Here is a 27,809-nt window from a genome sequence, read left to right as displayed (position 1 = left end):
ATGGCAGCCTGCGGCTGGTGCCGGTGCCGGGCGGCGCTGGCCCTCCGGGCGGTGGGCAGCAGCCGCTGGGGACGGCGGGGGGCGGCACCCGGTGAGGCAGGGTGCGGCATGGGGAGCCCGGACCGGGATGGCGGGGGCGGCTGGCGGGGCCCGGGATCACCCGAGGCGCGGAGCTTGAGGAAGTGTTTCACGCTTTCTTGCTGCCGGTAGCCGGGGGGAGCTCGGCGTGCTCTCACGGGCTGTGCTGCTTTTACAGAGCCGAGGGCGGTACATGTCACCTCCCCCAGACTCTGCTCCGAGAGGGAGAGTAGCGTGTCTTACCAGGAGCTCAAGAACCTGAAGAAAGCAAACGTCCTCCACATCGATGTTCGAGAGAGGTGGGAGATTGAGAGAGATGGGAAAATCCCGGCGTCTATCAACATACCATGTAAGATACTCGCACTGCTGCCTGGAAATGTTTGTTGGTGCAGTTTGGCTGGTGAGCAAGGCTATGGACACATGATCGCAGAACGCCAGGGTTTGGAGGAGACCTGGAGATCATCTGGTCTCACTCCCACTAAAGCAGGCTCCCTACAGCAGGTGGCACAGGAAGGAGTTCAGGTGGGTCTTGATTTCTTCAGAGAAACAGACTCCACAGCCACTCTGCGCAGCCTGTGCCAGTGCTGTCACCCTCACAGTTATGGAATTTTTCCTCATATTTGTATGGAAATCCCTGTGTTTGGTTTGTACTAATTGTGCTGGGCACCACTGAAAAGATCCTGGGCCCATCTGCTTGACTCCTGCCCTTAAGATATTTATAAGCGTTGATACGATTACCTCTCAGTCTTCTCCAGGCTGAACAGTCCCAGGTCTCTCAGCCTTTCCTCATATGGAGGGCCCATAATTATCTTGTGGCCCTCCACTGGATTCTGTCTAGAAAATCCCTGTCTTTCTTGAGCAGTGGAGCCCAGATCTTCCCAGAGGAATTCGAAACATTAGAATGTAGATCTACTGATGGACAGAGAATAAGTGAGAATTTCTGTATTGTTTTATTTTTCTATTTCCCAGTGAATGAATTAGTGGAAGCTCTGCAGATGAATCCAGCAGACTTTAGGGAGCAGTACAATCAGAAGATGCCTGCCAAGTCAGACCATGTGGTTTTCTCCTGCTTTGCAGGAACAAGAAGTAGACAAGCACTGAGTTTTGCTGTATCCCTGGGTTTCAGCAGGTAAGCATGAAATCATGCATAAGGATGAAATTACTATGACCTCTCCCAGTAAGTGCAGCAGAACTCTCTCTCAACTTCCAATGGGTGTGAGTAATATTTTTGACATGGAACTGAATGAAGAGATTAATCTTAGAGAACTGCCAAACAGTACCTTTTCATGTCCCCACTGAACCTTGAAAGATGGTATTTGGTGTTACAGCAAAGTGAGGCATCCTGTGAAACAACCCCCAGCAACTCTGCTTTTATGCTGAAAGTGATTCCATGTGCTGCAGGACCACATTGGTGTTGGAAGGACTTTCTACTTATTACTTATTCCTTGCTGAGATGCCACTTGTACAGCATCATAACACTAATCTTCACATGCAGGATGACTGGAAAAGTAGAATAGTTTTTATTTTGGTAGAATTAAAATCTTAGTTTATGAAAACATATCCTTTGTGAAACTGTGTTCCACCTGTACAGTTCACCTGTACATTTCATGGTGATAAAATATGACTTTCAGTATGGCTTTCAGTAAAGCAGTGTGTTGTTTACAAAGTAGTGGAGCGACTAGTGAAAAAGACAGCAAGATTGACGGAGTGAAAGAAATGGTAGCATTTGACTGGTAGAGTTGTTAGGGTCTCAACAGAAGGCATCTCGCTGACTAGAAGGCTGCAGAAATTTCAAAAATTGATTGTTTGCCCATGTTTTTACTGAGCAGCAATTCAAGAATTGGGGTATTTCTGCCAATTATAGTCAAAAGTGTGGAACCATGCTCTTGTTTTATAAATCTGCCGTTTAAATAAGTGCAAAATAACCTTTATCACCTGTTTTTCATACTGCCTAACTGAAGGATTGTTTTGCATGGTGTTTCTTTTTTAATCACGACTGTTTTTTCCCAGGATTATGTCAGATCTGTATAGCATGTATGCTTGCAAGAGACTAAAGACCTGTGTGTTTTTACTTCATAACATCTGAAGTATCAGGCATAATGTCACATAATGTCCCACTGCAGTGAGTTCATTGGCAAGCTGTTTAATTGATCCATCTGCCACTACTTGCTTGATGTTTGATCTCCAGCATTGCATTATTTGGAAGAAATGGCCTACAGAATATACTGTTTAGATGCAGGCAGTGTTTGACTTCCCTTATTTCTGGCTGGTTCGTTGTATAATGTGCAAGTGTATTTAAGATAATTTCTTTGTGCTTTTTTTCTGTGACTTTTCTTCCCTATCTTTTCCTACATTGATAGGAGAGTCCTTTATGATATTTATCTTCTGCATACTTTCAGAGTTCAGCACTATGCTGGTGGCCTTGAGGACTGGGCAAAACATGAATCTCTAGAGAAAAAATGAAGATGACATCCTCCAGCTCCTGCCCCACCTTCAGGATGCTGGAAGAAAGTGACAAGAATTTTAATGCTTTTGGCTACCAGGATTTTGGCATGATTTGCTTTATGACTTTAAATAAATGGTGATAGCATGCATAAAATTATCCTTCCCAAAAAACTTTGTTGAGTAGCTTGTTTAGAATAACTGCAGTTTAATGGAATTGCTGTAAGTGTCCTAAGCACAGGTGTATTATTCTTCATGTATAGCTATATTTTTAAGTTTTTGCCATGTTATCAAGAGCATACAATGACTAACATACAAACTGACTTGCTGTTCAAAATGTGTGATTCCTTACTTTAGAAGTATGTCCATTTACATACACAGGTCTGCTTCTGAGCACAAAATGCAATAGCACTCAGTCAACTTGTTCTTTTCCCTTAGCAGCTCAGTATCAAGTGAGAACTTGTCTATATTTACTTGAAGTTGTTATTATGGAGACGTAATCATCTTAGATTGGAAAATGTGAAGCATCCAAGGAAGCTACCTAACTCCCTGCTTTCTTCTTTGTATATTAATTTGTACATCTGAAATGTTAAAAAAAAAACAATACATCCCATCCCACCTATACAGCTGCATAGTCATAATTCTAAGGATTGGGTTTTTTATTTGTCTGTTTTAATGCTGTTAGCAGTTCAAGGGAACTAGCAAAGCTGAATTACTCTGAACTGAATTAAAGCCTATAGAAAACTGTAGAAGCCTACGACTCTGCGGGATGTCTGGAAAAAGAGAGCAAGATTTCTGGTTCTGCTCTGAGAATTAGCAACTAACTGTCTCACCTCTGTGACATTTGTTCATGTAGCATCATCTGTTTACAAATTTCTTATGTATGACTCAGAATAGCCTGCTGAAGCTGTTGGTAATATGGAGTTACGCAGGGATTCATTAATGCACATTCATACATGCGTAATACTTGAATGTAGCTCTTCACCAGAACTCCACCTACGTTAAGAGGCCCCTTCCGTTACCTAAACTCTAACTCGGTTTTCCCAAAGCACCATTTTGCCACTCGCACTGTTCATCCTGTTTCCCTAGAAGGGAATTTGTTGAGGACAAATTTGGGTGTCTTCCATCCACCAAGATTTTCATGTGCCTGTTCTGAGAGGATCAGCTCCAGCTGGCATCTTTGAATAATTCTGAGATTTTTTGACTCTTCATATACTATTGGACAATACCATATACGGTGAAACCTTCAAATTTTGTTTGGGAACCAAACCAATCATAACAAGAGATCCTATATTCTCTGGGTTTAGAAAACAAAATTCTATTAAGAACTTAAATTTTGGAAGAAAGAGGCTAAAAGAAACACAAGCCTTTTAGTAAGTGCAGAATTGCTACCAATTGGGGAAAAAAAAAACAAAATCTCATTCTTTGGCACAGACCAGTTGGCATTTTAGCAGCTGCACAGTGGAGTCCTTCAGTACAGTGCTACTTCACTAAGTGGCAGGTAGGGGCTGAGCACAAAGGGCAGAAGTATTTTGCTCCTGAAGAAAGCCTTCCCCAGAATCCAGCCTTGTCAGATGACGATGAGAAACTGAGCGGGAGGTTTGTGGAATTAATTAATGCAGTGCATTAAGAAATCTTAATGTAAGTTTTCTGATGCTTAGTAGTAGATTTTATTTCAACTGTTAAACACCTTTTAAAGGCAATTTAAAACAATGAAAACATACAACTAAAATATTGAAATAGATTTACCAGCCTTTTTCTCTGTAGTCTAACAGTTTCCAAGCTGTTTAAACAGGTTTTGTAATTCTCATCACTGAATTCAGATCCTTTGACCTCACTCTATTGCCTTTCACTGCTTACACTGGAATCAGAGACGGTAATACCATCATCATCCTGGCAGTAATTACTTCAGATGCCTCTAGTTATCATCAAGTGCCCAATATTTTAGCTCTGAGATTTAGATCATACAGATAAAGGTGTTTTGCAAAGGCGCTTTAGCAGTGAGAAAACTTTTCACTCTGTCCATTCTTAATTGTGTAAAATTCCCCAATTAAATAAATAAATAAAGCTTGAGGGATGTGTGATAGATGTGAAAAGACTGATGTTTAACTGAAGAACAGCTCATACTTACAAACTCCATACAGCAGTCAGTGTGCATTTATTTTTACTTGCCAAGTGCACATCACAAGTAGAACATTCTAGGCTTCGAGCACCAAAGACAAATATGCAAACCCACTTTATCAATTAGGTGTCTATAAAGGTACAGTCGAAGGGCAACAGCAGTAGCAAAGGCCACAGTGTGTTTTTTCTATCTTATTAAAGTGATTTGGATTTTACTACCTAATATTTTACAAAAATGACTAGAACAGTACTAAATGCAAGTAGCCATGCTGGCTGCATATAAATACACTTCTGTTTCAGTGAACGAGGTGCAAATTGCAGAGGGATATTATCTACAAAAACAGAGTTCACTTTTCTTTTAATGGGTCGGTTTTTTGATTCAAAACATCACAAAAGATTTTGTAGAACCCTCCCTGGCATTTTAAACCAGCAAAATGTGGTGTTTGAGGAAAGGAGAAGCTGGACAACAACGGTACTTCACTTTGTTTTATTGTTCAATTTTTAATAGTCGGGCAAATCAGCATTCTTATTCAAAATGAAGTTGTACAGAAATTATTTAGAAAGGAAGTTAGCTAAAAATCATTACATTTGATTTAGGCCAATTCCTGACTTCAGTGGGATATCTGCCTGAGTAAGAACACAGGATATGGCCTTCTGTTTGAAGGAATCTCATTTTCTCCAGCACACAGTCAACCAAGGAATCCCATTTCAGTTATTCTAAAGAGTTGCTCCTAAGATCACAATTAAAATTAGCCAGTATGAAGCTCACCAAAAGCTTGATCCTCTTAAATAACCTCTTCAATGAGCCACACAAATTCACACTAACAGTGAAGGCAGACTAACAGTGTGTATCTTTTATACAAAAGAAAAAAATAAAAAAAAAAAAGCAATCATAGCCAGATTTGTATTTGTTTGTGAAATACTCCAACTGTACTTACACAGTACATGCAAAAAAAAAAAATAATTGTTGGTGTTTTGTTTTTTAAATTCCAAATGCTTGAAATGCTTAGGAAAACTGCAGAATCACTATACATATTGCACTTTTCTGTTAAGTTGGGCTTCTAGGCTTCAAGGCAAAAACATCCAAGTACATCTGTTGAGTAAAACAAGCATCTTCCTAACCCCCAAAAATGAACTGAATTTCTTCCCTGCAGTTTTCATTAAAACTCTAACACCATTCTTTGCAAATTCTTCTGTGCTTTGCTCCTGAAGGACTGTTTTCACTTGGTAGAAAATCCAGATGATAGGGAAAAAAAATTAAAAAAAAAATCACCAAATCCCTAGGTAATTAATAGGTTTAACATACAGTGCACTACCCTCCTTCAGTCACAAACAAAATGAAGACAACACAGGTCATTAATATAGTTACACTTAGGCTTCAAGAACACTCTTAAAAAAAAAAAAAAAAAAAAAAAAAAAAAAAAAATCACTTTTAATGGCAAGCCACAATTTTCTCAAAGCAAACCAAACCAGTAATGAACTATTTGTTTTGAGTGGATAGAATTACCCTTTTGCAGCTTGGTTTAATATTTGATTCCTTACACTGAGAAATCTTAGTACTTTTGCTCCAGCGTCAGAGAAAATGATGCAGTTTTAAAGAAAAAACTTCCAAAATGCTTGACACAAACAAGCTATTTACTCTTCAAGTTCTTTGTCAAAGATGTTATTAAAAAATTCTGTCCATTTCATGAACACAGGAAAGATCCCAGGATGTCTTGAGTCAAAGTGGTCCGTAAAGAAATTCTTTGGAATGTCTTAAGATTGGCTATAACTAGAGTTCTGGCTACCGTTTGGACCCTGTTCTCCTTCACTGTTTGGAAGAGAAACACAAAAAGACACGTCTCAAAACAACAGCACCATCCTGCATTTCTATCTTTTGCAAATGAAAAACATTTCTGTATTTGAACAGTAATTTCAAAATACTCCGATGCAGCTCCATCCTGAAATCAACATTTCCTAAGTTCCCATAACAGAAGCTTGTGCATAGGAATTTGAATGTGCAGGTTCCAAATACTGATATTTAATCACAGTAATTAAACATGACATCAAACAGGCACAGTTCTAAAGAATCAGGCTCTGTCATTGGACCTAACACTCTCTTTTTAAACTGTATTGATCAGATTCTAATTGCATTAATGCTTTCCACAAAAGAGCAAATATTCTCCTCCTGAACAATCAGACTGCACACTTACAACAGAAAGCCTGCAGAGCACTATCATTCACTATACCTCAAACATATCATCATACCTAAGAGAGTATTTTATTTTTTCCATATGAAAGGTGCAGTAAGTAATGGAGGTACAGTACCTGTTTGGAGGTGGTTTTGGTTTAGGCATTTTGCTAAGAATAGTAGCCATCTCCTTCCTCTCATCAAAGTTCTTCCACTGCTCGTACAGCTTCAGAATAACCCTGATTATTTCTAAAATCTGATTTGAAAGAAACTAGATTTTAGGTCAGTCACAATAGTGATTTTGGTATTTATGTCATCATTTGCAGCGTACAGTTAATTAACCATTCCTCAAATTAAGAAGCACAATTTTCACATTAGAAACAGAGCTGCCTCTGATATTATCCGGTCTGGCAACCAACCATTTCTGTAAAGAGTTTTTTGGTTTAACCGTTGAACTGAAGCCTGAACAGAACCGTTCTCTCTCTCCCACTCCATTTCCTTCCCACTGTATCAACCATTTCTCCTCCTAAAGCCAAAGGGCTGCTTATGCTTTATACTGCTGGGAAAACAAGGACACTTGGCAACATGTCTGTAGCTGAATGATCACGGATTACAAATGAAGTGATTACTGTCTGTGTTCTGTACCGACCAGGGGCACAGTGTTAAAAAACAAATGAAACCAACACTGCTCTGAATTCTTTACTTCCAAAAATTAATAAATAAATAAATAGATAAATAAGTAAATAAATAAAGAGCTAAGAAGTGTCTCAATACTTTATAATAAAAATTGTTGAATTTTCAAATTCAATTTCCAGAAGTATAAATATTCTCTACCAGTTTGGAGGCTATATTAATTTCCTGTTAATTTTCTAGTGCAATATTTTACATAGAAGGTGGATAAACACAGAATAACCTCAGTTGGAAGGGACCCACAAGGATCAAGTCTAACTCCAGCTTCATACAGGACCACCCAAAAAAAAAAAAAAAAAAAAAAAGAAAACGAACCATGTTTGCTTCATTATTTGTTTCACCACTTACTAAATTAATGAAGTGGACTTCTTCCCAGTTTATGGATTTTGATCAAATGCTAGAACAATATATATCCTTGAAACAGTAGTTACATTTGGCTAGGAGGTCCATGGTGTTAATTAATAATAATATAAAAATAATAAAATTCAAGCTTAGATTGTAGGCACTGGTATGCGAACAGAGACATTTAAACACTAAGATATGCTCAACATCAAGCTTATGATAACATTACATGTCAAACACGGATTGTTTCTCCTGTGCTGCCAATCTGCTTTTGCATGTCTGACAGTGTAGTTCACAGAGATTTGATTCATCATAGCATTCACACTGTGCTTAAATACATGGCAAACTCTGGAATACAAATCCAAAGCAGGGATATCACTATTGAGATGAAGGGCAATCAAGGGCAGAGAGAGCAATCATAAACCTTCTCTTACATTTGCCATTCCATTTTGAACACTCAGGATCAAAAAAAATAAACTTAGACTGAAAAATATGTGCAGAGTGACACAGTGTGATAAGGGGAATGAGAATGAGCATATATTGAGTATGACTTTCTTGCAGGAGCAAAACGTCGGTTACAGATGTATGCATTCAGAAAGTCAACTAAAGACTTGAAAGGAAGTAGTTAAGGAACATTATTGGTATGAGAAAAATGCACTTTAAAATCTGATAAATGTACATAGTGGATTATTTGACATGCATCTTGCAGGGTCAGGGAACTCATCTGCAGCATCTTAGAACACCCTTGCTTAACACTGAATAAAGTCATAGCCCCCGTCATCCTGAAAGCATCAATGTTTTATACATACAATGAAAGGAAGAAAAGGACAATTCATAGGCACAATGCTGAAAGGCAAATCAGAAAATTATGTGCATTAAAATTTAAAAATGGTAATATAGTTCAATCTTGAATGATAAATATTGGGAATTCTTTTTCTTCTGGCAAAAAAAAAAACAAAAACCCCATAATATTTGTTTTCTATTTCAGTCTGTGAAATGGCAACAGCAGCAATGCTCTGCCCTCATGCAGAGGTTCAGTCGTGTCTTTCAGTGCAGGCTGATACCCAAATGACCTGACATTTCCTCTCCTCCCTAATTTCAATTGTCTATAACGCAATTGCTGAATGTAGTTCAAATCAGTATCCTACACATGCAAAACAGGTTTTAACCATGGCTAACATTGCTAGTCAGTCCATAGCAAAGGACAGGAGGTAAAACGAGAGTACCTTTTCCATATCAACAGATAGCTCTGCAAACCATTGCCTTGCATCCTTCTGCTGGACAACGCAGGCCACGTGTAGGCAAGCTGCAAATATCAGATGATGGAGACACTCAATGATTCACTCTTCATACATTTAGAAACACTATTTTTGTCAGTCAGGCAAATTTCTATAGAGTTCAGAGTTCTTCACTCCCTCTGCAAACAATCTCAGTCAGTATTCAACAGTTAAATGTGATTTTTCTTCAAGACTTTCTAAGTTGCAAAGTTATGCTGTTATACTGTATGAAATACAAACTGGAGAAGCTTATGGAGAGCTTTATGAGAGCTTATGAGTTTGTATTGTTGATGGAACAAAGTACAGAAGGCATCTTTTTAAAGGTGACAGAGACATTACTTTTGTTACTTACCTAGAGCTATCATGAAAGGAGGGTACAGCAGACAAAGATCAGTTCTATATGTGTCATTCACTATCCTCCTGTGCGAAACAAAGAGAGCACAATACCTCTTTTAGACTACATAAACTGCTGCCAGTTTATAAACATTTTATCAGTTACCCAAACGGTATCAGTTAATCAAATGGTAGGAGTCTGCAAGGCAAAACAGAGAAACTAAGATCTCTTCCTCACTAAAAGTCTATTAAAGACATCCATTGTTTCCTTTGAAGTCACAGCAGAAGTCTGTTTGGAAACACTATATTGTAACATCACCAATGTAATCCTTCAGTGTGTTCACCTCCATCATAAAATAGTTATCCCTGTTCCATAAATAAGCAAATTAGGGCAAAAATAAAGGTAGTATTTTTATTGTCTGTATTTGAGAAACATGTTTAAGGAGTTCTGTTTAACCAATTTAAGAAACAAAACTGCATCCTGCTTTTACCAAAAGATGATGTTAACAGAAAAATAGCTAATGTCTATACGAAGTCACCATGTAACAGTGTAAAAAACTGTGCTATTGGAGCTGCTCTAAAAATAAAAACTAGAGCATTTCAAAGTAAAAACCATTACAGGGTTAAAAACAGTAATTTAAGCCAGCGACATATACATGCATAGGTTAACTTGTGTACCCCTTGTATTATTTAGCCTGCTTAGCCATCTCTGAGGCATAACTGTTCAACACTCGCTTTCTTGCTGAAAGGAAACACTAAAATCAACCGCTGTCTTCATTACCAAGCAAGAGGTAGCAGCATGTCTTCTTGGCCCATATCTTGCACATATTGGAGCAAAGGTCTATAAGGATGATACACTATCAAACAGCAGTCCTAGGAAAAATGTCAAGATAAAACTCACATTACAATGCAGAATGTGTTGTCAGTTCTTGTTAAAAACATTTAATTTACAAATCAATTACTGTACTTTTAAAGCAGCATTATGACACCTAACCCTACCATAATGAGGGCACTGTTCTCTCTAGAATACCATTATACAGCATGGATGCCAGTCTGTCAATGTCTTTTCCCCACGAGACGCAGAAAGCCACATCTGCAACACAGTGAAACCTCATTTGCTTACAAACCCGTAATTCCCACTTGGAAATACAAAACACTGCCAGAAAGCAGTCTGTCGCTAAATACCATACATGGAAAGCACGCCAAAATAATTGACACTAGTTTGGAAAGCAGAAAAAAATTTTCCAGGTCTTTGAATTCCTCCTTTGCAGGCCCACGTTGGTGTATGCAAGAAGGAATAACCCTGACTGAAAGCAGCCAACTGCATGCGCGTTACAGGGAAAAGCTGCATTCAAATCCAATGTGGAAACTTGGTGCTACTTTACCTGAGCCCTCTAAGTCTGGGCCGTATCCTTTGAGCTTTCCCATAAAACAGAGCAGTGGGACAGTAACCCTCATTAAAAGCAGCTATAGCTAATTTCCTTTAAAGTGCCTGCAAGAAAATGTAATGTTGTACTCCTTTCACACACTGCTCTAGTAGGTTCAGCACCACCTCAGAAAGCACGAGGACCTACATTCAGTTCCTTGCTCACAGCACTCAAACCCGCATCTGACTTGCTAGCAGGTTACTCTGATTACCAAGTTATAGACCAGTCTGAGTGGCAGCTGCCCACACCTTCTGCTGAAGCTGGACTCCTGCATAACTTTTTTTTTCTTCCCCAAGCAAGAGGGCGCAGTAGGAATACAACCCTATGCTCCTGACTTGCCATTCATCTAGGCAAATACAACAACATCCTGGTCTCTGTTCCAGGACTTCATAATATACAATTACCTCTCTTATATAAAAAGCAGTTCTGGAAACAGAATTTATGTTTTACTCTTCCCAAAAATGAGCAATACATACTCCTATCTCCACTACTACAATATGCATTATTTCTGTTGAGTAATTTTCATCAGAATGCTATAAATGTTAGACTTGCATGAGCACCATTCTAAAATTAGAGCAGGAGGAAGAAAAAAAGATGACAACAGCATAACGCACATTCCATAGTAAAAAATTAAAAGCATTTTAAATAAGGAGTAAACCAAGGTGTCAGTGAAAACAAATAAACTCACCTACCATTAATTCTAAGAGATAGAATTCACATTCTAGTATCTGCAAAGAAGTAAAATCACAATTAAACTGCAGCATGTTTCAGACAGTAGAAAGAACTGGCATCTAGCTTAACATTATGAATACAAAGGAATTCTCAGCACCTGTAGTTTTATATGAAATGCATTCAGGAGTGTTGGATATACAAAAGCAAACAAAATGAAATTATGATTATGCATTGTCATTATAATTGAACCCCAGTCATAACAATCCATTTGAATGTTTCATATCTGGTTTACTGTGAAGGACTATAGTTGTCTGACTTGCTTTAACACCTGACAGCAGAAATTTGTTCACAGTTTATACTTAACAGCAATACAAGAAATCCTGTTGTAGAACTGGAGTTTCTTCAGCAGGCTACTAACATGCCAAACGGCCCTTTCATATATTTTCATATTTAATTTCATATGAAATATTCTGTCCAATTGTAGCAATTAAAAAAAAAACCTCCTTTTCCATGGAGGCAGTGAAGAGTTAGTGATAGTGAGCAAAAGACTGGACTGTTTTTGCTATGGAAAAGCAGTATCCCAAAACATATTTCCATTTGCCTTTATCTGTAAAAAAGCAGTGTGGTTTTACTCAAAGCAGTTTAAATATTTTATATCCTGATACATTATTTGGCTTTCTAAATAGGATGAAAGGCAAAATCACAAACAGGTAGCATTTATCACAATCTAAAGAAAAATTACAAGTATTTTCTTCCAAAACACTACAGCATAAATCAATACTGGTTTCAAGAAAACCATATAGAATTTATTAGACTGAGACTGAAAATGTCTCAAAACCCACCAGTAAATCTAAATTTTGAATAATAGATAAAAAGTTATTTTTCAAAAAACATTACATTTTATAGGCAAAAACAAAACAGCTTCCTGTAAGCCAACTGTTGCTGCATATAAACTTGGAAGCATCTCAGGTGCCAGGACTATTTATCTTCCCTGGAGCAACGTCCTTGTAAACAAGAATATTTTGGGGAGGCAAAGCCAAATCTCTTTTATCATCACACTGTATAACATCAGTATTTTAAACACTCACTTTATGGCATTCCTTTCAGCAACTTCGAGAAAGGAAGTTATACAGAATTTATTACACTATCTTTCTCGATAATCTATCCAAAATTAAATACAAGCAACTCCATATATTAGCATGAAAATATTTCCTTCTCAGAATTTTAAAGGAGAGGAGTTCCTCCTAAGAATTATTGATCTTTTCATTCATTTTGATCAAGTTATAGTTTGTACAGCATACTTACATGGTTCATCCTATAAGGAAACTCCTTCGGGAAGGCATATGAAAACCTAGTTTTCACTACAGTAAAGACAAAACATGTTAAAAATGATGCACTTTAACTTCTTTCCCATTCTATTAATCCACCTGCATAGAGCCCTTCAAATCCACCTGGAAGCACAACTGCTTGCAATATAAAAACATGGTTTTGAAAGAGAAAAATTAAATCATAAGATTTAAGGTTCTGACAGGGCAAGAGAAATAGGTCTCAAACCCATGTTTTCACAGTTACTCAGCCAGACATTTGTCTAATGTTTTGGGCACAATTAAATCATCTAGTCTACCACTACTAGATGTCTGAGTTCACTAACTTCCTGCAAGCAACCATTCGCACAGGGCTGCCTGCCCACCGATGTCACTGCAATCTAGAGATCATTTTAGGATCTCACCTCCAAGACTAAATTCAAATGGAATTTTCCTTTGCAATTTTTTTGATCCTTCAACAAGCAAGATCGTAAAGCATGTGACAAAGTCTTAGGAAAGTAAGGCCGGGTGTGGAGAAGGAAGGAGAAGAACCCAGCCAAGAGAGATCTTGTAAGCACCTGGTAGAAAGATGTTCATAGGCAAAAAACAGGCTCAAATTCAAATCAAAAAGCCAATTAAACATGCTGCAGATAAATGCCTTAAGCACTGGACTACCACTTTTCAAGTGCGTTTTTCTCCTTGAGTTTTTCCCACTCAAAAGCAGCTGTTTAGGCATATGACAATTCGAAAAGCTCTTGCCTTCAAGATAATGCCCAAATAACATCTATATCCTCAGTGTTCTAGCTTACGACGATCCCCAATTTAGATCATTTAGATACTTAAGTAGCCTCATACATTTTACAAGAATAGGTATTCAGTGCACTATTAAGAATTATGTTAAGTGGCAAAAACAGAGTAAAATCAGATTACCAAGCAAAGAAAATTAAGTACTCTTGAAGATGTAGATTTGAGATTTCAACAAGTGAATCTTAAAAAAGATTTTAAGTCCTCAGCCTTCATAGAAATCAAGTAACATTTAGCATCCTGGAAATGGACAGTACTGCTTATGTTAGTGACAGACAGTGAACTATGAATTGATGCTACTTCCAGGGAATCCATATGCCACTCACTTTGGGAGATAACATCAGTCTTCTGGATGGAAAACTTCAACGTGTAGATCTGTTGTGGACTTTACTAGAAAAACTGCTGTAGGGCAGTAAGACTAGTCCACTGCTTGGAAATTTTCATTATTTCAAGATAACAGAAGAATGAATAAAACAGACATCTCAAGTAGCATGCAAGTTAAAGAGATAAATAGTGAAAAATAAACTACTTTGTTTCCATTTTTTTTTTCCCCCCCATACAGCAAGCTGGAGATGGAACCATGTGAAATTGTCCTTTCAGTCGGCTGTATAAACACAGGGAAAAGATTTTGAAGAGCTTGCAAGAAATCCGAGATATCTTCCTTACAAAGGAAGCCTGTGCTACAAGTTCCAGTGTTTTTACCTAACAAAAAGCAAGTCAACCTCAACTATGCTGTTTTCTCTTTTGCTAGCTTCCTTTGACTATTCTCATCTTTTTACTCCTTTTCTGTTAAAAAAAAAAAAAAAAAAAAAGGATGCGTACTGATGAAGCAACTGTAGTACAGGAAGAGTAGGTAGAATATAAGCACAAAAATGCAAGGAAAAAGCCTGTTGCTTTTTTTTGTTCCCACTTCCACAAAATGCCAAGTGCCCATCAGGACGCACAGGAATCCTAGGTCTGAAGGAAAAACCATGAGGATCAACTTCTACAAGACTCCGAGCCTTGGAATTTTCAGAAACAACACAGCTCAACAGTAGACGACTAAGCAGAATCAACTAAAATCCATCTAAGTTTCTCATTCATGCGTCAAAACAGCCACACGGATCTGTGCTTGGAAATGCTTCTGCTATAAAAATAGCAACACTTCGCTAAATCTAGTACTGGTCTTGGTCAGGCTGGCACTGAAGACACGTTTCAGTTTCTGGTGGTAGAATTGTCATACAGCCAGCCCCATGGATTGATATAGTTACTGCATGTGGAGGCTACAGATGCAGCTGGTCACCTGTCCCCTCAGCAGCTAAAAGCTATTTTAAAGCACTGACCTACATTTTGAAGAGCATAATGAGGAATAGCCTTTTGAGAGCAGCTGGACCTTCTGGGTCAAATTACAGCATTTAGTTAAGGAAGCCATTGCTTTAAGACCTCAGTGGTTGACACGAAATTTACAGGAAATGGGAAATACAAAGTGGGAAAGAGAGAAAATAAAGTAACTACAGTGTCATTTTGTTGCATCTTTATTTGCGAACAATATGTAGGTTATAAAATATATTTAGAAGTAAATATTGTGTGAAATTTAGTTTTATGGCAGGGGAAAAAATGGATTAAAAAGCTCAGGAGGCATGAAGCCTACCAAAACTTCCACAAACAGGTACTTTCATGGAAACATACCTGATAAAATAAGCAAATAAATACCTAGGTTCACAGTTCTATCTTTGAGTAGCTCAGAAGTCTGTTCACTACTCTGGATTTATAGGCCTTGGTATTTAATTTTTATTTATGTTTCTTACAAGCTCCATTCAGAATCAACAAGAACTAATAAAGGATAGAGTCTTTTGTTTCCATATTTAAAAAAAAAAGTTACTTATACTAACTGGATTTAACTGGCTTCAAGCAGCCAATGTGTAACCACCCATGACTTAATGAAAATAGCTATCATAAAAAAAAGTCCAATCTCTCTACAGAGATACCTAACTATGGTGGAATGAGAATCACTAATACTTACACACAGAAGTAGCAGCAGAAATCAACCTTGTATTTGAAACAACACCAAACTCCTGAAGAAAAAGAAGGTTAAATGAGGTGAACCACCAGAAATACTGCTTATCCCACTATTATTATTAAATTAAATTATAAATTGAATAGTTATTAAATTAAATATTAAATTAGATAAATTATTAAATTAAAACCGCCTCTTACTAAATTGGGCTTCTTTATGCTGTATTTCATTTTTCCCCACCCCTTTTTTTTTTTTAAATTAAAGTAACAGAGTAAATTACATGATGTAGGTAAAAAAGTTTTTTCCATTTATTACTTTGTCCTTTCAGTTATGAAGAATGAAGAATAGTAAACGTATATGAAAAGTACTACAGCCACAATACCTGAAGATTAGTTTGCTAACAATCTACACATAAAACAGTCAAAAGAGCTTCAATAAGCTGTGCTGGTTTTAGACTAATTGGAAAGAAAACCATGTTTATAAGGGTGTCATTAACTAACTTTTCTAAATATGTTTCCGTGAAGCCTTAGGTTCTCCACTGAGGCAGACAGCAAGTCAAAAATTTCTACTTAGAAATTTTCCTTTTGGAGATGCACATACAAGAATCATTACTGCTACATCTGCCTTCTGAAGATGCAGAAGCCTTAGCATCAGGAAGGCTGCAATGCCTCCTAATAGCTGCTGTAACACAGAGTGTAAGTGGACATATTTTCCTTACACGAGTATATTTCATCAAAGGCTTAATCAACAAGATGATAAAAAAAATACTCTCTCCATGCTGTCTCTCTCCTTTCCTTTATCTCTTTCAAACACTGAAAGCTATCAGAGCTTTTGTACAGATAACAGTACCACACATAAACATCAGTTCAGTAGGACCGTTTCTAGGTATTTGGGTTCCTCCTCTAAAATCATAACTGCTAACATAGCACAGATTTGCCAATGATTTTTTTTTTTTTCCATTACGCAGAACCTCCTCAAACTGCTGAAAAGCTTCTCCCATTTCTTAGAAAACTAGGAACAGGGCCCAGCTGATGCAAACTTTTAGCCACCCTCAAAGTGGACCTTCACCTCCACTGGTGGAGGACTCAGGCCTTCTCACCACTATCCCTAATGGATCAGATCTTTCTCAAACACAGCACGTGAGCTACAACATGCTTTTAATTCAAGTAATGAAAGTGTGGTAAACTCTGAAGATCCCTCACTATAAGAAAAGGAAAAAGATAATTAGAAAAGAAAAATCAAAATTTGTTTTAAAATTTGAGTAAGCACAAGAAGGAAAAGCACAGGAGAAAGGAGACTCAAGCAAAAACTGCACAATTTAAGATACACTGTACATAAACACGTAAGCACTGATAGCAAAACACACATTTAAAGTAACCTTTCCAATTTCCAGAGGCTCTTCAGGGTTAGTAATTCAGACAAAAATGTGAAAGATCAAATATTAAATAAAATGTTTGAAGGCCTTCTGTCTCCTTTTCTTAAATTGCAATAGAAATCCATACCAAAAAATACCCAGAAGGTGTAACCCCCACAGCATGAAGAATGACAAAAAATTCTGCAAGTCCTGAATGTTTTTTCACTTTCATACATCACATAATTTCACATTAAAAAATTGTAATACTTCATACCTCTACTTTGGATGCCAAAAACACACACGTAGGAGCCATTAATACTGGATCTATACTTTTTAGGGAATATCTGAAATGTTACAACAAAATTATAATATGTTGTTTCACACATGTAGAATGATTAATCTATTAAGAGCACCACACTTCCTTTTGAAATCTTAAGTTAACTTTTACTAGCATAAAAGCTTTACACCATCCAGAAAACAAAAGTGGCACTATTTTTTAATACAAAATTTAAAAGGGCTACCAAAATGTGCCTGACACGTTTTATTCCTGTACCATCATAATAAACAGTCCTACCTGGCATAGAATCTCTTGAAGTAGACTGTAGCAGTGGCAATAACTTGCTGTCTTAATTTAAGATGTTCACCTAAAGCCTGGATAACTTAAAAGAAAAAAAAAGCTTGAGTTGTGTTTCTATAAAAAATTTGACACCAAACAGCAAAGGATTTCAGAACACGGCTAGTACTGAGGATTCTAAGGAGCAGTAACACAGCCCTTCTCCTTGCGTCCTCATACACTGCTCAGGTGAAACAATATGTAGCTGCAAACCTACAGACCTGCAGGTGAAGAAGTACTACCACATCGTGAAGCTTGTGGACACCTTTAAAAAAGGAAAAGTGACTCGACTTCATCGTATACAAAGTCAGCACGAATTTTAAGTAGACGGCAATGCGAATCTAAAAGGGTAAAATATTGAATATTCCATTTCATAGCAAAAGAAATCCAAATACTTGAAATGTAAGTCTGTGGCTTTTCAGGGCCATGCAAAATGGATGTGCTTTTCAAACAACTAAAGCTGCCAACACAAACATGGTCATTAAATTTGGCAGAGGCAGCAGGTGTTAAAGAAATGACATATTTAGTCTAGGGAGAGGGGGTGGGAGACCAGAGGATGCAGTCAGCTGCTCCATCAGAGTAGTCCTCTGCCAGTTGGCCAAGAAACAATCCTGGTGTCATCTGTGCAGGTAGCTCTTGTTTGGCCTCCCAGGCAAAGGAAAGGTGCCAAGCAAATTAGATGCATCAAGCTGGGATTAAGAGCTGGGGCTGGATATAGAAAACGACAGAGAGAAACACAGACAAACACAAGGTTGTTACTTGTTATTCTTCCCATATTTTTGTCACAGCCATTACTCTGAGAAAGGCTTGGCTGTGTGAAGACTCTTGTTTTCCTCCCTCACCAGAAACGTCCAAAAAAAAAAAAAAAAGATCATTGAATATACACTTAAGTACAAGTAATATACAAGTGTATATGCAAGCATCTATCCAGGAAGCAACCACTGATGGAAAAAGCAACAATTCCATTGTCAATAAACACTACGGTTAGTCTCCCGTTAAGCATACAAAAACTTTTAAAAGTCCTTTTTTCCCCAGCCATTGTTTCCTCCTTGGGAATATCCAGGTTCTCACTGCGCTCTCGTTTAATGAGCACTGCAGCAATTTAAAACACGTAAATACCGAGAGCATTGTTGGCTAGGAAATGGACCAGTGTAGGAGAAGAACCACCCTGACCAACACTGACTATTGGCAACGTAGTTTGGGTTTGTTTGGTTGTTTTTTTAAGCACAAAAATTAATTTGTTACCCACCACAATTACCCAAAGCCACTTAAGTTCTTTCATTGCCATATCACTCTTCTCCTAAAAATAAAGGATGCCTAATTCAGACTAGCTTGCCACCAACAGTAGGACTCACAAGCAACACTGCAGAAAGGAGGTTAAGTCCACTATGGAATGCCTGCACAAATATTAAAATACTTATCAGTGTATCCTGGGAGGTCTTAAAGGATTTTTCACTTTGATTTGACCACGGGGCTACAAAGCTGTCCTACTACTAGGGCATCAGAATAATCCAAACATTAAGCTAAACAGAATTCTCCAAATATGTTTCTTGTTCCCATGGGATTTTCCAGGAGCAGTTAGGCCATCTGCTGTCAGAGAAAAATCAAGTGAGGCTTAGGGGAAAAAAATGGACAAAAGCCTAGAGAGATTAAATGAAATGGAAGCTTCTATATGCCAGGAAAAATTCCAGTACTTGTAATAAATTTTTGGGAAAAAAAAAAAAAAAAAAAAGAAAAAAAGGAAGCTATCAGATTATTATTTATTCCCTCATGTTTACCAAATAAGTAGTTTCAGGGTTTTTATTTGTTTGGTTTTTAAGTAAAAAATGTTGGTTTCAATTCAGAAGTCTTGAGTAGCCCATAATGCAAACATTAGAGCTTCTGCACCAAACCAGAAAGAGAAATCATTTAATAGGCTTTTCATCCAAAAACTCGATTAAAACTCTGTGATCCAAAGAAAGAAGTCAACATTGATTTCTCATGTTTGAAATGGCTTAGAAGATGATAATTTTCCCTCTCTATAGCTCTAATGGCCACACAATCAGTTACTGATCTACAGCAACTGTTTTCAAACGGGGAGGCAGCAGGAAATTATCCCTTCAGGTAATTTTCAGGTTACTTTGGGAAACAACCATCTCCTTAAGCAGAATCAACATGTCACTGTCAAGACTCACAGCCATATCAAAATAATGCAGAACAGGTGAAAGGCTCAATATATCTAAAATAGGGTCCCCAGTTCAGAGGCAGGTGAAAAAAAACAACACACACTGAGGGCTCAAATATGGCAACTGCTGTATGAGTTACCATCAGCACAGTACACCCCCAGACTGTCTTCTCCATGAAAGTATCCCTCTTGACCACAGAAGATGCGACAGTCTAGCAACACTATCCCCTCCAGGGCATGCCATGTTCATACATGCACGCATGCTCAGGGCAGGCAGCCTTCTTCCAGCTACCATGGGTCAGGAACCTTCCTTTAGAAAAGGCACAGAGAACCAAGGAAAAAGATTCTGACATCCACAAACAATTTAACTTATCTATGAGGGCTGCTTCTCCTATTTTACTATGTTGGCCTGTGATATCTAAGGTAGATATTAGCGACATGATACCAGAGGTTAAATCTTCCCAACAATATTCTGTTACATTCTGTTGCCATGTGACAGACAGCAGCAGAGGGGCACTCTGACACAACAACATCTGACATGGAAGTGCGTATGAAGCAAAGGTGTGGAACTGAATTCCTCCATGAAGAAAAAATGGCACCCAATGACATTCACTGATGCTTGCTGAACATTTATGGAATGGATGCGAGCAAAGCGTGGCAGTGGCTGGTGCATTTCAGCAGTGACATGCAGGATCTACCACTTGATCTAGCAGCTGGTAGCCCTACGCACAGCAGGGGGTTGGGAACTAGATAATATCTGAAGTCCCTTCCAACCAAAGCCATTCTATGATTCTACAACTAGCCACGTTCCAGACAGCCTTGTATAGCTGTCATACCACAAAATGAAAAGCATCTCTATCAGCACACCTGCATTAACTGACAGATTACAAAGAGGGAATGGTGTGCAAAGCTGAATATTGGCTTCAAGGCACTGGAAGCAATGGTGCAATATCACAAAATTTGCACCAGGTAGATACCACGAATGCTCTCACACAAGAGCAGAAAGAGCACATTATGCAAGTTTGTTAGGACCCACTGAATCAATATGAGGTGGATGGTGACCATTTCCTGGACTGCACCATTACTGGCGACAAGATGCGGTGTCACCGCTACAAGCCACAGTCAACATGGAAGTCCATGGAGTGGTGACTGTGACAATCAAAAAGATCAACATGATGAAAAGGCGTTACAAAGAAAAAGGAAAAGTGCTCACCTATCTCTGAAGATCTAGGCTCACAAGGGAAACTCCACAAGGGAGGAATCTCCACCCAGAAGTCCTTCCACAGTAGCAGTCAGCCCTTAAATGAGGTCTAAGAGAGGTGCAGCCAGGCTCCACCCCTTCCGGTAGCACAGCTGAATTGCCTTCACCTGTGCTCCCAGGGCTGACCAGTCCTTTCCCCAGGTGCTCAATCAGCAGTTCAGGCCATGACTCAACAGTTCCCATGCAGTAACATATGATTCCCCATCAAAGTTCCAGATGCAGTGCCAGTGGGTAAAGAGATGTGCACTGTCTTTTGGGATATGAAAGGGTGATCCTCATGGATTTCCTGGAACAGTCAGGTGAGCATTTGTGATGCTAACTAAGCTGAAGGCTCAAACCTCCGCAGTCAGGACAAAGAAATCAATTATTTTCTTGCAACACGATAACGTTAGGTCCCATGCCAGTTTTATGGAGCACACTGCCAGTCTTGACTGGACTAACCTACAACAGTCACTGTATAGTCTGGATTTCATAGCTTCTGATTTCCACCTGTTGAAATGGATGAAAGATGGACTGCATGGGCAACATTTTCCCTAGCAACAATGCCATCATAGCAGCTGTGAAACAGTGGGTCATCTCTGCTGGTGCAGATTTTTACAAATGTGATAATCCAGCTTTAGTTGATCACTGGTGAAAATGCATAGCTAATAGTGGTGACTGTTGAAAAACAATGTTTTGTAGCTGAGAATTTGCTCTATCAAATAGGGTTATTGTGCTCTTAGTATCTGTTGTAGTTTCCATGGAAATAAATAGGAGGTATCACTTTCAGAGTGACCTATGCAGTTTGTAAGAGTTTACTCAGGAAAATCACTGAAGTGGAACATAAAAAAGGGCACATTCCATAATTAATGATAGTGAAAATTAACAGAAATACAGTTTTAAAAATACCATTATCCTATTTCTTCTTTTGGCGTTGGGAAGCTATGAAACTGTTTTAACCTCAAGGAACATCAGGAATTGATCAAACTGATAAATCACTGTTTGCTTGACTTTCTGATGCTATATAAGCAATAATGAAAATATATCAACAGAAATCAGATTTGGAGCATACTCAATTATTACAGAAACCATTAACCTAAGAAAGAAGCTGGGCTAAGTGTCCTTCACAGTTACAATTCAGTATATAGGTAAGTTCTTCCAGTAGCTTTGGTGAAGTCATTTAACTTTTCTTTTAGATAGCTGAAAAGATAAGCGTTCTGCACTTCCTATGTACAGCTATGAAAAGTGTTCAAACAGCTGTTTGCAAGCAAACTAGTGCTTTGCAATATCCTTCTCCTAAGGAGATTTTTTTCTTTCTTATAAGTCAGACAATTGCATAGGAAAGAGTTTAAGCGTCTGTGTAACCTGATAAACTACAATGCAGCTATTCACAGGGTTAACTGCTTTGCAGGACCACATCTTAGATAACTTCATAGACAAGTCTCAAACTCTTTAGGAGAGCAGGCTGCAGACAACACTGTGCAATTTGAGAGCCACTCACTGCTGGGGAATCAGCCACATGGGCCCAGACATGGGCTACTGTGCAGGTTTCAAAGAGTATAACTGAACACAACAGGATTCCAAGCTTCGTTTTTTAACAGGACTGCACACATTGGCTAAAATACTTACCACATAACCCCCCAGAAGATCACAACTCGACATTTACTGATCATCAACAACCTTTAATATGCTAGCTTACCAGCTTCTCCTTGCTTCTCTTAGTTTTTGTTTTTGTTTTTTTAATAGAATGCCCTGAAAATCAGAAATGTACTATGTTTTGCCCTACCACAGGTTAACATATTACATATGCAGCCAGGTTATATGTAATTCCTCCTGAGCTAACACAGTTAACTGAACAATAAATGTTGTAGGCATTCCAACTCTTTGTTAAAACACACTGTGAAAGTATATGCAATGTAGTAAAGAAAACCACATCCTCTGAGCCACTTACATCTCGACACAGCAGATACTATACAATAATATGGCACAAATAAAAATAAACCAATTTTACCATTAGTAAAAAATATCTGTAGCTTCCAATATTCTTCTTCAGTCAGAAATTTCAAGTCTTTTTGGCGTTCCTTCAGTAGATCTTGTTTATCCAAAATCCATTGTAAACTGAAAGGAAGGAAAATAACTTTAGTAACTCTTTATCAATGCTACACTGCCTCCCACGCTAACAGACTACAGCTGGGGGCTAAGGCCTAGTGACCTTTAGCCAAGCCATGGGCAAACTCCTCAAGCAAATAATCCCTAGGGTTTTACAAGTTAGGCATCTGCAAAAACACCAGCACAGACTGAGATCGGCCTATAGCTGTAGAGAATCAAACCGACTGCAGAGAAGTTGTGCTCTGCTGATTACTTGAAAGCTTTATGCTATATTTAGCCCACCCCAGGCATCCATTTAAAGCCCAACGTACTCAGAATGCGGTACTCTACACAGCCCAACCCTCAACGTGCCACAGCTGAAGATAAATATATCCCACCCGCCGTCTCTAGCTGCCCCGTGGCTGGCAACGACCACTGCTCCAACACCGCCCTCGCTGACCGCCACCCAGACAGGCCACCCTCACCCCCACCCTCACCTCCAGCCGAGGCTACTCGCAGCCGCAGGCCGGGCCCACCGCCGCGCCTCACCAGCCGGGCCCGGCTCCGGGCTCCCGCCCGCCCCGCAGGCCCCCAACGGCCCCGCATCCCCGCGCCGGGCAACGAACGGCCAAAACGCGGCGCCGCGAAGCTCCCTCCCCCCCCTCGGCCGCGGCACCCACTAATGCGAGCTCTGCCAGAAGTTCCCGGCCATGAGGAGCCGTGCGAGGCGCCCGGGCCCTGCGCTGCCCCGGCCCCGCCGCGCCGCCGCCCCCGCGCCGGCACCAGGAAGGAGGCGGCCGCTGCCGCCCCGTGCCCGCTCCGCCGCCGCCGGGCGGCAACACGCGGTGCTGCGGAGCGTTCCCCCGAACGCGGGTTCCGCCCGGCGGGGCAGCGATGGGAGGCCCCCCAACGTGCCCGGCGGCACCGGGCCGGTGTGGGGCGTGTGTTTGGGCCTGGACCTGCGCGTGGGTACGGTGGTGGAGGCCGCAGGGGAAGGGATCGATGATGATCAGAGCCTGGAAGGTGTTTGCGGGGTTATTTCCTGCACCCAGCCAGTGTGCGGGTCTGCCTGTGTATAAACTCGTCCCTCCTGCAAGCCCCAGCGTCAGGGCTGAGGGTGAGTGCAAAGAGGAAGGATGCCTGGACACCAGACCGACGGACAGCAGCTGGCAGCAGCCTTGGGAGAGCCTCCCTGGTCCACCAGCAGCCTCGGCCTGTCACTGCGCCCATAGAAGCTGGCAGAACATCTCTCAGGGGCCTCAGCAAGGTGGGCGAACTTCTGGCTGGCCCTCTGTGCTAACAGCTGTCAGGACCCGTGAGCACATGGAGACTGTCTTTGTGCGGTCTGACGAAACTTATTTGTTCAGAAAATTAAGTCTGCCTTGGCTGTTTGCGCACCACAGGGTTCTCCTCATGCTCTGCACTCTCTTCCATCTCCATCTACCTCTTGAAACATCTCCCCGAGCTCTTGCAGCCTGAGCTGAGAGGCTGTTTGCAGAGCCACAGCTGAACATCTCTGCACCACCACCTTTCATCAGGCAATGGCTTCGTTCAATGAAGTGTAACAGAAACTTTTCACAATATGCAAATCATTGGGAATATAATAAATGTGTTTCTGAGTATCTGGGGAATAGATAATAGAATAGAAAATTCATTCAATTTCAGTGTTTGTCCCTACTCTGACCTACTACCCCTGAAAGCCCGGGCCCACCAGACTGTGAGCTGCTCTGTATCTGGTATGTAGCCGAGGTGCTGAAGGTGCCTTGAGGAGCTACCAAGTGGAGAAAGGCAGTGCATTTGTCTGTGCAAGGACAGCAGTGTTTCCAAATTCTGGGCTTCAATGGAGGAATTAGATACGTTTCTAGATATATCAGAAATAATCTGGAATTGAGATATTATTTAAATGCAGGAATGTGAGATGAGGAGTTAGGTAAGGAAGCAGAATTTGCGTACAGCCCTGGCTATATTTCCCTTACTTCTCCCTTCACTGTGTAAGCAGACATGGTGGAAAGCTGAAGCTTAAGCTCCACAGGCTTTCTATAGAAGCTCTCTGACTTTACACATTTCTCAAAAAAGCCAGCCAGACATTGCAGAGCTTGCTGAGGATGTGAAAATGCAAATGGGAAAGCCCTTATTTCACTGTTCCAGCACCACAACTGCAAAGAGGGAAACCTGACTGCCAGCACCAGCATGCACCTTTTGACTGCAGCCATCTACAGCTGCATCATGCCTACCTTTCACAGCAGCCAGGAGACAGCACAGAGAGAAGCCCGCCATTGGTTCACTCAACACACTAAAACAACAAAAATAGCAGCAGAACTCATGCTGCTGCTTCTCACATCAAGCAGGCATCTCTGTCTCACCATCCTCTACCTGCCTGGTTGCCTTTTTCTTACTCTGCTCTGACACCTGTGATTTGCCACTTCATGGTGGTGATTTGTGCTTCTGTGTGCTGCAATGTTGCAGGAAATAAACAGTAGGGACTGCGCAGAAGACTTACTACAGCTGTTATAAATATCACTGCAATGCTGCACACCAGGCATAGAGGACAACTTTGCTTGCTCTGTATCTAGCTGCATAGGGGTTGCAGGAACAGGAGTTCAGGAACAGAAGTGCAGGAAAAGCAGCACTTTGCCAGCCCTTTTACCAGTCTTCTTTTCTCAGCAGGACAGATCTTGTATTGCCTGACCCCATTTCACAGCACTGCAGCAAACCACATCAGCACTGAGATATGGAGGAGCAAACCCTCCCTGCCCCACAGACCCAGAGAGCAGCCCCACTCAGCCTCCCTCTCGTTGCCCTACAAAGGGACATCCCACCACAATGAAGCACAGCACTCAGCGTTCCCAGTGCTAAGAGGTGTCTTTCCCAACCCTCCAATGTGTCCCTCTCCAAAGGTGCAGGAGAACCCAAAAGGGCAACATGGGTGCTGTGGGGCCATGTAATGTGATGCAGAGTCTCTTGAGAGCCATACACAGTTTTCCATCCATGTTTCTTGGAGGAGATGGATGCTGACACTGGTTTGTGTGCCTGGAGGCCCAGCTGGGAAGTTCATGCCTGGGAAGGGACACTGTGAGGAGCAGACAGGACAATGCTTTGCAGCCTTTCTCTTCTAGGAGATCACATTATTTACCATATCCTCTCCATGTGTTTCTGTCAGAACAGGAAAACGTAGATTTCATGAAACAGACATGCAGTGCTGCTGCGTGTGCTGATGTCTCCAGCTCAGCCCCCGACCTGGCTGCTGCTCTGAGGGACAGGCAGACATGGGATGAAAGAAAGCACAGCCAAGAACCTGCAGGTAAAATTATACTTTGTCGTATTTGTGAGATGAAATTATCTGTCAGCTCTGGCTGATCTGTTCCCTGCCGTCCCTCTGAATAAAGCCCGTCACAAACACATTGCATATGCTTACTAGTCCATCACTGGATATAAAAATACACAGAACAGTTGTGTAGATTCTTTTCTGACAAAATACATGCTCCTTCCAATCCATGTGTGGTAAATAGCATAAAAATGAGTGAAGGATGATGCCCTTCTTTCCATTCGATAGGTCCTCCTCCACAGTAATAAATAATAAAAAAAAAGCACAGCATTTCCTTTATCACTTTCCCTTAGTTGCACACACACAAAAACATTGTCACCAATGCTCTCAGGATTTTCTACATGTTTACGTATTCATATAATAACAGAAAACAGTCTGTATCTCCTCACAGATCTGACAATAAGCATTCGTGTCTGCCCTCTTCCGTTTAATACCCCCTCGGGAAATGAATGAGTGGTACTCAGCTTTCCTGACTTTAATCAAGCTTCTGCAGAACAAGCCGAGAATGTGAGACATTGCGGGGAAGGAGAGGGAAACTGCAAAAGAAGTGTAAGTGGAATTGAAAACCCCTTCCAGCTTCTGTTATGTCACTTCTCATGGAAGCCTTTGTTACGACTTCACTAAGTTAGGTAATGTGACAGTTGTCTGCTATTTTTCCCAATAATGATGGTCTTTTAGGCTATGTTTTGCAGTGAAGGAGGTGGACTTGAGGAGTGCTGACTTTGGATGTAACCCCATGTCAAACCGGTAGTAAGTATCCATGAATAATGTTTATATATATATATTTGTGAAACAAAAATTCAGCTTCTCAGTAACGCACGTAGCTGAAGATTTGCGTCTTGTTTTGTTTCGTTTTCTTTTGCTTTTTAAACGGCAGTTTTAGGGAAGAATGATTTATATTGGAGATTCCTTTATTTGAAGCACCCTCACACCCAACACATGGACAGAGAGGGGGAAAAGGAGAACCTAGCAAAGGCAACTATTCAATATTTCGTGTGGAAGACATTCAGGATAAATTGATTAGATGATGAAAAGATCGCCACACAAGGAAAAAAAAAAAAAAAAAGAAAAGAAAAAGAAAAAAAAAACTAAACCAAAAAACAAACCAAAAACAAGAGACAGTCATGATTAAAACCCTCAGCTTCGTGGTGAGAGCTCCTTGGTGAAGGCAGCTATTTTGGAGCCACCTGCGTGTAAAATCATTTTAAAAAACGTCCCGCACTCCCGGGCAGCAGCAGCAGCAGCAGCAGCCTGTTATTGCAGGGGGTTTCCATTTCTGGGTCACGAACGCGCGACGTTTAACCCCACCTCCTCTCACTAAAGCGCACACAGAGGGAACATATGCGGCGCGGAGCATCGCATCAGCCTT

The 27,809-nt window shown here is 40.2% G+C and overlaps 2 protein-coding genes across 2 annotated transcripts; one reads left to right on the top strand and one right to left on the bottom strand.

Annotated features, from left to right (window-relative positions):
- TSTD1 (thiosulfate sulfurtransferase like domain containing 1) lies at positions 1-2,612 on the top strand (the record flags this gene model as incomplete). The annotated part of the gene is made up of 4 exons (XM_079550615.1): positions 1-91; positions 257-427; positions 1,048-1,207; positions 2,478-2,612. The coding sequence occupies 4 exons, from the start codon at positions 1-3 to the stop codon at positions 2,539-2,541; spliced, it is 486 nt and encodes a 161-aa protein (XP_079406741.1). The 3' UTR covers positions 2,542-2,612.
- Positions 2,613-6,396: 3,784 nt separating this feature from the next.
- CCNC (cyclin C) lies at positions 6,397-23,827 on the bottom strand (the record flags this gene model as incomplete). Its single annotated transcript, XM_079550616.1, has 12 exons — positions 6,397-6,451; positions 6,949-7,067; positions 9,070-9,149; positions 9,473-9,540; positions 10,235-10,326; positions 11,573-11,608; positions 12,858-12,913; positions 15,663-15,714; positions 17,285-17,354; positions 17,585-17,669; positions 23,039-23,145; positions 23,796-23,827. The coding sequence occupies 12 exons, from the start codon at positions 23,825-23,827 to the stop codon at positions 6,397-6,399; spliced, it is 852 nt and encodes a 283-aa protein (XP_079406742.1).
- Between the last annotated feature and the right edge of the window lie 3,982 nt (positions 23,828-27,809).

Source organism: Tetrao urogallus (genome assembly GCF_951394365.1).
Source record: "Tetrao urogallus genome assembly, chromosome: 2".
Lineage (NCBI taxonomy): Eukaryota > Metazoa > Chordata > Aves > Galliformes > Phasianidae > Tetrao > Tetrao urogallus.
The sequence above is the reverse complement of the archived record's forward strand: the minus strand, read 5'-3'. Positions and strand labels throughout refer to the sequence as shown.